This window comes from Gavialis gangeticus, unplaced genomic scaffold (genome assembly GCF_001723915.1).
Source record: "Gavialis gangeticus isolate Ggan-Ray unplaced genomic scaffold, GavGan_comp1, whole genome shotgun sequence".
Lineage (NCBI taxonomy): Eukaryota > Metazoa > Chordata > Crocodylia > Gavialidae > Gavialis > Gavialis gangeticus.
In genome coordinates this window covers 74,396-85,776 of record NW_017728982.1, presented here as the reverse complement: position 1 = coordinate 85,776, position 11,381 = coordinate 74,396, and the positions used below count along the sequence as shown (strand labels likewise).

At 43.7% G+C, this 11,381-nt stretch overlaps 1 protein-coding gene across 2 annotated transcripts; it reads left to right on the top strand.

The window, feature by feature from the left end:
- Positions 1–668: 668 nt before the first annotated feature.
- Positions 669–7,170, top strand: RBM7 (RNA binding motif protein 7). 2 transcript variants are annotated; one of them, XM_019511841.1, is made up of 5 exons: positions 669–815; positions 1,385–1,547; positions 3,390–3,492; positions 4,981–5,065; positions 5,894–7,170. In XM_019511841.1, the coding sequence occupies exons 1-5, from the start codon at positions 720–722 to the stop codon at positions 6,329–6,331; spliced, it is 885 nt and encodes a 294-aa protein (XP_019367386.1). In that variant the 5' UTR covers positions 669–719; the 3' UTR covers positions 6,332–7,170. The 2 variants fall into 2 exon arrangements, with proteins under 2 accessions (XP_019367386.1, XP_019367379.1); XM_019511834.1 differs by having other exon boundaries at positions 670–815; positions 4,978–5,065.
- The last annotated feature ends 4,211 nt before the right edge of the window (positions 7,171–11,381 follow it).

Sequence of the window (11,381 nt, the reverse complement as noted above, 5' to 3'; positions counted from 1 at the left end):
TTGCATCCCCTCATTGTCCTCTCTCCATGACCCGCTGTCTGCGAGGAACCGGCCCTGTCCCTTTCTTGTGTAGCATGTAGTTATGTCCCTCCAGATCTCCCCTCACAGCTGAGTTCAGTCGAATTCAACTAGGTGTCAGCCGTGTGTGGGCAGCACAAGCCCAAGAGAAAAGCAAACTCCCTCCTGCTCGAGCCAGGAGTGATGACACAGCATGAATACTCCACACACCCCAATTCTGCAGCCAGGCAGGCCAGCTCCCCAGCTGCTCAAAGTCTCTTTTCCTCCCAGCTGCACAGAAGATAGCAGTGGTTCTTGACCTTTTCTAGACTTCAGGCACCCCTGGGCACACTCAAGCCCCTCCTTGAGTATTGCTAAAGAGGCCCTTTGCAATGCACGCCCTTGATTTGCGGTGACCGCCTTTGCAATGCACCCCTTGCTTCGCAGGTGCCTGCAGCAGCTGCCTTATGTTTGGGCTGCAGAGAAATCGTGCTGTGGGGCCAAGCCCCCGCCAGCCCCGACGCTCGCAACACCCGCGAAAGCCCTGGCGCACCCTGCTACCTCCAGCTCCCCTCCCGCCCGCGCACGCGCCCCGCGTAGAAGCCCACGCAGGCGCATCCCTGCACCTTATGACGTCGGTTGCCCCTTGTGCGCCTGCGCGGGGGAGGAGCGCGCCTGCGCAGTGCGCCGCCGAGGTGGGCCCGGGCGGTGCGGCCGGAGACATGGGAGCGGCGGCGGCCGAAGCAGACCGGACCCTGTTCGTGGGTAACCTGGACCCGCGGGTCACCGAGGAGCTCGTCTTCGAGCTCTTCCACCAGGTAACGGCGCCGCGGGGGAGGAGGGCCCGGTCCGGTCCGGTCCGGTCCGGTGGCGCTTCCGGATCCCCGCGCGTTGGTGCCTCACCCCCGGAGTCCGGCCTGCCCCCGCCGCCCGGCCCGAGGGTTCCCCCCCCCCCCCCGACGTGGGGGGGAAGCAGGGGGAGCGGAGAGCAAAGCAGCAGACCAGGGTGGGTAGGGGAGCAGAAAGCAGAGCGGCAGACCCATGTGGGGAGGGAGCAGAAGGCAGAGCAGTGAATCAAGCAGGGAGTAGAAAGCAGAGCAGAGGGTTCAACGGGGAGCAAAAAGCGCAGCGGCGGTTCTGGCGGGGAGGGCGCGGGGCTTCGCTTGCAGCGCAACAAAATTCCCCCCGCATGACACATTTCGCTGCCGACGCGGTCCTCGCCGTGTGCTGGTTTCCAAGTGGCTCAATTTTTACTTATTTTATTTCCATTTCTTTGTAAGAGCAAAAAGGGTGGGTTTTTTCCTACAATCGCTCCAGGTTTTTTTGTTGTTGGGGGTTTTTTTGTTTTTATTTTCATTTAACATCTTTTGTTTCTTGATTTTTGCAGGCAGGTCCAGTAATTAAAGTTAAAATCCCTAAGGATAGAGATGGTAAACCCAAGCAATTTGCATTTGTGAATTTCAAACACGAAGAATCTGTCCCTTATGGAATGAGTCTGCTTAACGGGATCAAACTTTTTGGAAGGCCTATCAAAATTCAGTTCCGATCAGGTATCTGTGAAATTAAACCCTGTAATTGCTCTAGACAAAGTGGAGTGCTTCTCATCTCCGACCTACTTGAAGTCTGATCAATTCGCCTTTCGTTGATTGGATTAATCGCTGACATCGCACATGCTTTTTTTTAAATCAAATTGTCACTCACTTGCTTAATGGTCAGTTCCTCTGTGCAATGAAGGTGTGAAGAGGCTCGTGCACAAGCTTTACCATACTCTCCTTTTCGTTTAGCTAGAGGATGGTCTGTCGGTTCTTTCTGGATGCAATCCCCCCTTGTTTTTACGTTAACATTAACTTTAGTTTCTAGTTTTACCTTCTTTTTTTTTAACACTGCAAAATGTGAGCAACAGCTGTGCCGAATCACGACTTGATTGCATTTAGATGTTTGGAGATCCTCCTCCTAAATCTTGTCTAGTCTAGAACTACCCCAAAGAGAAACACCTGGAGGCTAACAAAAAATGTACGCCCCGGGTTATTTTAAACGAGGCCTGAAATGGCTCAGACTCAATTGACGGGGTATGTTTTTCACAAATGTGAAGTCTTCCTCACTCTTCTTGCTAATTGGCGAACAAGAGGATCGGCATCTCGTAATAGCTTACTTGAGAGCCAGACAGCTACAGGTAGAAAAGAGCTCATGCGTAAAGAGGGTGCAAGTTAGTGAAGACCAGGAATTTTATATTTCATTTTGTGTAGGGATAGTATGCCAAGGAAGTTTCAAGACAGAGAGGTCCCTATACCTGGATGAAAGTAAAAATAAATTTGTTGGTAAGGAAAAATTCAAGTGAGTGTTTTACAACAGAGTCTGCAATGGAAAAATTGCTCTTTTATTTTCCTGGGGTCAAAAACAGAGTGAAAAGAAACAGCTGGCATTTTCCAAGGAGTGGCCTTGAGTCTGACCAGGGGAAGGAGGGAAATTAGTTATTCTGCCAAACTATGGTGTCACAGAACATGTCAGGCTTCAGGGTAGCATTTTGAAGGCAAGGATGGAGGAGAGGATGCAACTATATAAAGACTGTGGAAATGCCTACGCTTTGTTAAGGAGAGCGATTGTGAGGCTTGAGAAAAGAATTGCTCAAGAAAGAATTCCACTACTTGAAAGTGATTGAAAGCTGGTTGCAACTTTAAATGCCAACACGTTAAGCAACTTGTATTCTCTTTAGGTTTCCGTGTTCATTTGTTTGTTTTAGTTTTTTCCTGTGTGGTTGTGTCTGCAAGGTTTTGTACAGGATACCAGATGAGAGTGTTTAGCAAAAGCATAGATACATATTTGTACTCAATGCCTAGGCTAAAAAAATTGCATTGAGTGAATAGTTTGGAATCCAGTACTCTGCATGTTGAAGTTATGGCAGAGCTCCCTTTGGTAAATCATTTTTTTTTCTAGTAGTGCCTTGCACAGCCCCAGTGCTGAGCTGGGAACTATACAGAGTAAGAACATCCCTCCTTGGGAGAATGCATAGGCTTCAAAAGGGGCAGGATTGAGCCAATAGTGAAATGAGTGGCCAAAAGCAAAAGTAACGTTTTCTTTACAAGCAAAGGAGAGCCCGCTTAAGCTTTTGTGAATTATGCATGGGTTATCTGTCCCGTAGCTCCAAAAGCATGTTCTGACCGATTGCAGTTAAATTAGATTGGCTGGCTGGAATGTTGCAGCTTGATTGCATCTTCACTACTGGGTATTCAAACAGTTGCAACACCTTGTTTTGGAAATCTGATTGTTTGTATGGCTTGGCGGATCACTGATGACACTCCAAAGCCAATTAAGAAATGCCTGTTGTTTTCATCTTCAGGCAGGTTCACTTCTGATCCAGCGGTTTATCTCATGAAATATTTGCTTCTCTTCAGGGAGTAGTCATGCATCTCAGGATGGCAATTCATCTCATTCCCCACATGGAGCCACTAACACGAGCCCATCCAGCACACCACATTCAACACCAAATACTAACAGGTAAGACAAATATTCCAATTAACAGCAGGTGCTTCTCAGATCCTTTTATAGCCAACTTAATGTACGAGAACTACTATAAGCAGAATAGCAGTTGTACTTTATTTCCAGTGTAAGCATCTCCACTGTCCATAGCCTCTCTACATCAAGCACAGTATTAGAAAACTACTGGAGAGAGAGAGTAAAAAGTATCCTCCCCTAATACCTCCAGAAAACCAAGTTAAAAAATAAAAAAGCTTATTCTGTACCTAACATATTCCATTCCAAATTGCCACTTCACCAGGTGCCTTGGACCATAGAATTTGGAAATTTGCCCTGAGCCTTGAGGGCACAGGGTCTTTTATTCCTTCAAAAATACCTATGGTCTTTTGTTGGCAGATGTGACTGAATGACCTGGTAAAACCATGAGTAAAATGGCTAGGTTTATTCTGAGTGGCCCAGGGAATTCTTCAGTAGCAAGTAAAACAAAAAGGTACTAAAATACTCAGCTGCAGAGCTGTATGTCTGGTCATCAGAAAAAGTGCATGTTAACTGCACCACCGTAAGAAACACAATGCATTCCATTTTGGATCTTTGTGTAGAGGCATGTTTATAACTAGCCAGTGCTTTGTACTGCCTTGAAATGTAGTACAACAGAGTTAATAGCTGTGTTTTAATGTCAGATCTGATCCATCAACTAATTACTTGCTAGTGTCTAACAGACGTCCAAAATGAAGTTTCAAGAGGTGGTTTTCCATAATGAAGTCAAGTCTTGAACAACTGACTCATGTAGCAGTGTTAGTTCATTCTGACTTGTTTGGAGAGACTCTGGGTATATACTAGCTTCCAAGAGAAGCCCAGTGATGCCTTGTGCTTTTGAGAAATTCATTGGAAAAATGGAACTTTCTATTCCAGGCGCTTTGAGGTGCCATCAAATGATGAATTGTCTGACTAGTAATGTTGAGCAATGCTATGTTTTGTAAATTGTCAAAGTACCTAACATAGAGAAAACTGCTGCTTCACCTGATATATAACCAAATATGGTCTAAATGAGACGGTAGCATTCTGAGCAACAATCCAGCCTTTGTTTCCATTTCTAACAAGAATTTGGAAGCATTTACCCTTGTACAAATTCTTGGTAGCCCAACAACTGAAGGCCCAAAGCACTGGTGATTAGCAAGAGTGCTGAAGAAATGTTGTGTTCCTGAAGACTAGTCACTTATTAAAGTCATAGATGCTTTCAGATCCTACTCTTACTGCAGACTTCTCCTTCCTATCCTTGTGGCTAGTCATGATGCCATTTAAGAAACACTCATGCCAAGGAAACAACGAAAGGATCTGGACAAAGTGCTGTCAAACATGCAAATTAAGCAAGACTAATATTTTTTGTTATGTGTTTTTGCAGTGCTAGTCAGCTAAAAATCACGTTACTAAGCTGCTGATAGCCCTGTACCTTGCACTATGGTGGATTTAGATTACTTGAGACTAAAATTCCTAATCTTTCTTCAGCAGATATGATAGGAGCCCAGATAACATGCTAACAACTTCTGGACAGAGGTCTTTCTCATCTCCTGATAACCTTCAGAGACAAGCAGTGGTATGCTGTTCTTTTTTTCCTCTTTTTTTTTTAAAACAGGAATAGAGTCTGAAGTTGGGGTTACAAGCAAGTGGATAGATGATTTGTAGAAGAGCTTTCCTCTGTGTACTTGAGGCATCTTTAAATGTTAGGCAAATGTTAAATAAAGTTCACAGGAATGCATCTCTGAAATGTTAATATACAGTTTCAGTCGTTTAGAGTACTGAAGTCTTTGAACCAAAGATTTCAGCTGGAGATAACAATGAACACTTCTAAACTTAACAGCTATTCTGTAAGTTTTCACAAGAGGCTCTGTTCAGGCGAGATGTGAACCGGGCTCAACAGAAGGACAAATGTAATGTGTTTGAATAAAACCACGAGCTTTGATACTTTTCCTGCTGTTTGAATATAAATGTCTGAAAACAAACACTCCTCGCTGTCCAAAATTAACTCGTGATGATTTTATTTTCTTTGAGTATAATCGGTTCAATCGAACTATACCTCAAAAAGAAATTGAAAGTTCCACTTTCCTCTTATCTTTTAACTTAGTCTATCAATTAAAGTTAAGCAATATTTCCTTTGTTCTCTATGAATCAAACTGCTGTATCACATTAAAGTCTCAGGCTGTGTGGCTGCCATGAGTGCTAGTGCATACAATGCCAGGCATTTCCCCTGATATTTACCTCCCATGGCTATTGCAGACATTGAAAGAACCTGTCCCAGATCCTGCACCATGGAGCACTAAACTGTTCAGTCAATCATCCAGTCCCACCAGAAGCAAGTACTGATTCTGTAGCCTCAAATCAGCTGGGCTGCCTTCTTGATTAGTCTTTTTTTTTTCCGTTTCAGATGAATAACGTTATATGGCAGCAGTCGCAATATACTGGGAAGTATGGATCTCAGCATTCAGATCAGTCTAGTTTTGCCGCCTCAAGCTACCAGCAGAGTCATTCATACAATCAGTCTTCAGGCTCACAAATGCAGTGGCGTTCAGACCCCGCGGCACTGCGCAAGAACCGGGCCAACTCCCATCCTTATCACACGGACAGCAGGCACTTGAACCGTGAGCAGCGATTTGGAGACCGTGGATCTGAACACCATTACAGAGGCAATAGGGACGAGTACAGCTACGAAGATAGGAGTTATGACCCGGGATCTGAGCATCACTACCGAGGAAACAGAGATGAGTATGGCTGTGAAGAAAGGAGTCGTGATGGCTGGAGCAGCGATTATGATAACAGAAGAGAGAGCTACAGAGATGGCAAATGGCGCCCATCTCGGCACTAGCAAATATTCAGTATGCTTTAAGGGACTCGATCTAGGGAAAATCAGGCTCTCCAGGTCTGATTGTTTTTAACTGAAAACAAGGATAGAGGAACATCACTGGTTACCTTTTTTAAAGTTTGCAGTTACTTCCAGCGTAATGAGAAAAAAAGTATTTTAATTATCATATTAACCTTTTACCTCAGGGTTTTATGAAAAGAAATGTGCCACAAGTTTAAAAAAGAATCATTGTAGTTTGATAGAAGTGAACTGTACAGCTGGGTTGTATTATAAAGAAAATCTGTTTGTATTTTTGTAGTGCAGTTAAAAAGGGTAGTCTATGCAGCTGGTGTAGTAGTACTTCCTTTAAATTCCATGTAGTCTGACAAACCGTGGCACTTTAAATATTGAAGACAGTGTTTTGATACTGAGACATTGCTTTATAATATTCATTGTATTGGAGCATCGCATTCAAAGAAATGCCCTGTAAAACTTGTGGTTAAAACACTCATTTTAATATGTATTTAAGGACTTTAATTATCCCACTTGTGCTTCTTCTGATGTATTTTTGTTCGAACCCTTCCTCTGCAGTAGCTTGAAATTTCTGTTGACAAAACTAGCTTTATGGATTTGAAACCTCTCAGGAAATGGTTGCATCCCCTTGAGTGATTTTTTTTTTTTTCTCTCCAACATTTTAAAACGTGCGTGTACATTCAAGCTTTTGTTACACAGTACACATCTTTGTTAATGATGTACAGATCCTGAAAAACTTATTCTGATGTATGCTCCTAATTTTTGTGGACTATTAATCGAATTACCAATTCAGGTGCTAAATAAATGTGGTCTGATTAACCTGAAAAAAACTGAAGTAAGTCTCTTTTTGTGAATAGTAATGGAGAGGCTTTTAGTCATGCAGAATTCTACCTGGTGGAACAATGTTTGAATAACAGCACTCCATTCGAGTGCCTTCTTGACTTTCTGATACATGAATTCCTGCGTTTCATTTCAGCCAGTGAACTTTATATGTGAAAGAATTCAATGGAAAGTTTCAAACGCTAGTGTAAAGCAGACAGTAAAAGAGAGTCCTCTCCTTTTGCCTTTGTCCCGCAAAAACCTACACAGAAAATAGCTTACTGGTGTTCTCAAGCCTGGTCTTAGATGTTGTTTCTGAAAGATTAATACATATATTCCACTAGAGCTTTTGTTAGCCACGTTCATGGTTCACTGTCTTTTAGAAATGCAAGATGCAGGTCTTACCTGAAACAGTTGATCCTTCCACATGTAACAGTATAAATGTCAGTTAAGATAACTAGTGAAAAGGTGACTAAACCTGTTGGAAGCCTTGCTTAAGATTTGCATTATGACCTATTCAAATAAGTTAAAATGGGTGCTTTTTGCAGAACAGCAAACATGGGCTATGGTTGGAGATGTTCCAAGATTAAAGAAGGGCCATTGCTAAAGATCCCAATCTAACTGAATGCCTCAGACTGGATTATTCAGGGTTCAATAATGGGATATGGAGACTAGTTCAAACCAACTAAACATCTTATTGCTTGGACATTGAGGACAGAAAGCGGCAGTCTCCATAATAACGCAAACTGAACGAAGCACCTGTTATCATTTATGATCAGAATTGATGCACTTGATAACTTTGATCAACTTGATAGCTTAAGTGTACTTCCATTGCCAGGCTTTGAGCTTACCTAGAATGACACAACATTGGTTATTCAAGGTATAAAGATGTGAAAAGAACAAGAGGAAAGTACGTTCAGTGCTGCAATGCTTTATTATTATTATGCTCTATTAATGCTAGAGGAACAATTAAAGCCAGCAGAGTATAAAATAAAGGACTTGATATGATGTGGCAAATAACTTACTCTGTTAAAATAATTCATAAACTGTTGGTATAATTGCCAAGAGCATTAAACGATAAACTTTAAAGTGTTATCCTTGTATGACAGTGAATTTGATTCCCCCATTTCCAGGCATTTGATTTGTACTGTAATTTTTTTCCCCCTGTGTGTCCTTTGGACCCCTGGCAAAGCTGATACTTTATCAGATTCTAATACAGTAATTCAAGCACAATAGTCAAATTAAAAGGACTTAATGGTCTCTTGAAATTAAAAAGCAGAGAATGAAATTTAAAACCAATGATTTTTTCCATGCTGTTTAATTCTAGAAAATTAAGCAGTTTCCATACTGGCTTGCTGTAGCTACTATTTGTCCCTAGATAAGTTGTTATTAGGCACTATATTCAGAGCAAGTGGGATGAATTCAAAAAAGGGAGGAAGGAGGACCCAGGAAACTATAGGCCAGTTAGTCTTACCTCAGTCCTGGCTAAGCTTTTTGAGAGAATTATCGTGGCACATGTCCACGAGGGGCTGGTGGGGAGATTATGCTCAGGAGCAACCAACACGGGTTCATTAGAGGCAGGTCCTGTCAGACCAGCCTGGTGGCCTTCTGCGGCCAGGTCACCAAATCCTTAGATGCAGGGGTAGCAGCGGACATAGTCTTCCTGGACTCTAGGAAGGCCTTCGACACTGTCTCTCACCCCATTCTCATTAAAAAACGGGGGGCTGTGGTGTCGACACCCACACAGTCAGATGGGTCACCAACTGGCTGGAGGGCCGCACCCAGAGAGTGGTGGTGGATGGGTCACATTTGATCTGGAGGGATGTGAGCAGTGGGGTCCCCCAGGGCTCGGTCCTCGGGCCCGCACTGTTCAACATCTTCATCAGCTACTTGCACGAGGGGGTAAAAAGCACCCTGTTCAAACTCGGGGATGTGGGCACGCTAGAAGGGAGCAATAGGCTGCAATCGGACCTAGACAGGTTACAGGGGTGGGCGGATAAGAATAGGATGGGATTCAACGCTGGCAAGTGCAAGGTGCTGCACCTGGGGAGGAAGAACCAGCACCATACCTACAGGCTGGGGAACTCCCTTCTCATCAGTGCAGAGGCAGAAAAAGGATCTTGGCGTCATTACTGATGCCAGGATGAACATGGGCCGGCAGTGTGGGGATGCGGTCAGGAAGGCCAACTGCACCTTGTCCTGCATCCACAGATGCATCTCGAGCAGGTCCAAGGAGGTGATCCTCCCCCTCTATGCGGCACTGGTCAGGCCGCAGCTGGAGTACTGCGTCCAGTTCTGGGCACCGCACTTTAAGAGGGATGTGGACAACATGGAGAGGGTCCAGAGGAGGCCACTCACATGATCGGGGGCAGCAGGGCAGGCCCTATGAGGAGAGACTACGGGACCTGAACCTGTTCAGCCTCCAAAAGAGAAGGCTGAGAGGGGATCTAGTGGCCTGTTACAAACTGGTCAGGGAGGGAATCAGCAGGCATTGGGGGAGTCCCTGTTCCCCCGAGCACCGCCAGGAGTGACCAAGAATAATGGTCACAAGCTGGCGGAGGGTAGATTTAGGCTAGATATCAGGAGGCGCGACTTCACGGTCAGGGCGGCTAGGATCTGGAACCAACTTCCAAGAGAAGTGGTGCTGGCTCCTACCCTGGGGGTCTTTAAGAGGAGGCTAGATGTACACCTTGCCAGGGTCATTTGACCCCAGTACTCTTTGCTGCCATGGCGGGGGGTCGGACTAGGTGATCTACTCAGGTCCCTTCTGACCCAACCTACTATGAAACTATGAATTTAATTTTAAACTGCATGCACTATGCAGAGGCCAGAAAATTACATCTTGTTTAAAACACATTGGATATTTGCTTCTCCATACAGTTTATGAGAATAATATAAACAGTTTCATAAACACAGGAAGAAAGCGCTCTTGTTTTCACAAGAAAATTAAATAAATCCTGGTGCAGTTTGACAAGACTCGGAGAAAACATGGGCAGTACACAGGTGACTTTCTCCTGTGACTAATTCCTCTGAAGCCAGTCTAGTAATGTGTTAAGGGAGTCTATGGCACGTCTAAGCAATGGATCAGGTTTCCAGATGCTCTAGTATCTTTTTTATAGCAGTGTTTTTCATCCTGTGGTCTGTGGAGCCCGCAGACTGTATTTAAAGGGTCCATGAAAGATAACTATGATCAGTCAAAAGTATGTGAATACCAGCACTTACAATTCAAAGGTGTCTGCACCTCTGTTCAACATTTTTTAGGGGTCTACAGATGAAAAAAGGTTAAAAACCAATGTCTTTCTTACAGCATTGAAAACAGCATTCCTGATCATTGTCTAGTATTACTTTCTGGAATAAAAATACTTTAGAATTGGTATTCATGGCTAAATTGCATTTTATGCTCAAATAACTCAATTTCTATGGAAAATGGGACATGATTGATTTTTTTTAAAAGTAAACTGAAAGACAATGACTCTTTTATTTTATGTCTTGATATTACTCTTAGTCAAATTCCAGCAATAGCCACAGGCAATAAGATTTACTGCCAAAAATGTTTTCTCATAAATCACATTTTAATAGACATGGTCACATGCCAATTTCATATTAAATTCTCTCGGCAGTTTTTAGTCTGACACTTTATCTTTACCGATTTCCTTTAACTTGTGTTTTATTTTATATCCAGTCTCCTGTTTCACAGTCGAGAGGCCACTCCGCGATATTTCAAGAGCAGGAGCTAGTACCCTGTGTAAAATGCAGCCTTGAGACATCTTAGGAACCTGAGTTATGGGTTGGCTACAATCCGGAGTGCAGCTCCGCGTCCCGGCTTTGGCTGCTTCTCGGCATTTCCACGTACAAGCTGCTTGCCCTTAAGCCTCGCACGCAGAAGTGGGCAAAAATCTCACGAAAGCGCATCAGCCGTATGGAAACCCAGCTGGGATCAGACAGAAGTGCCGCCGTGCAGGTAGCAGCTGGGGTAGTCGGCCTCCAACAAAAAGTGATTCCACCAGAGCCGGGGAAAGAACAGCGGGGAAAACGTGCATCATCAATGCTATATAGCTCTATATTTCTACATCTATCTATATGTCTGTCTGTCCATCTCTCTATATATCTATAAATATATGGATGAATATAGATATATTAATCTCTATCTCTCTATATATGCATATATCTCTATCTATCTAGATCTCTATCTATCCATCTCTCTAGATATATCAACCGATCT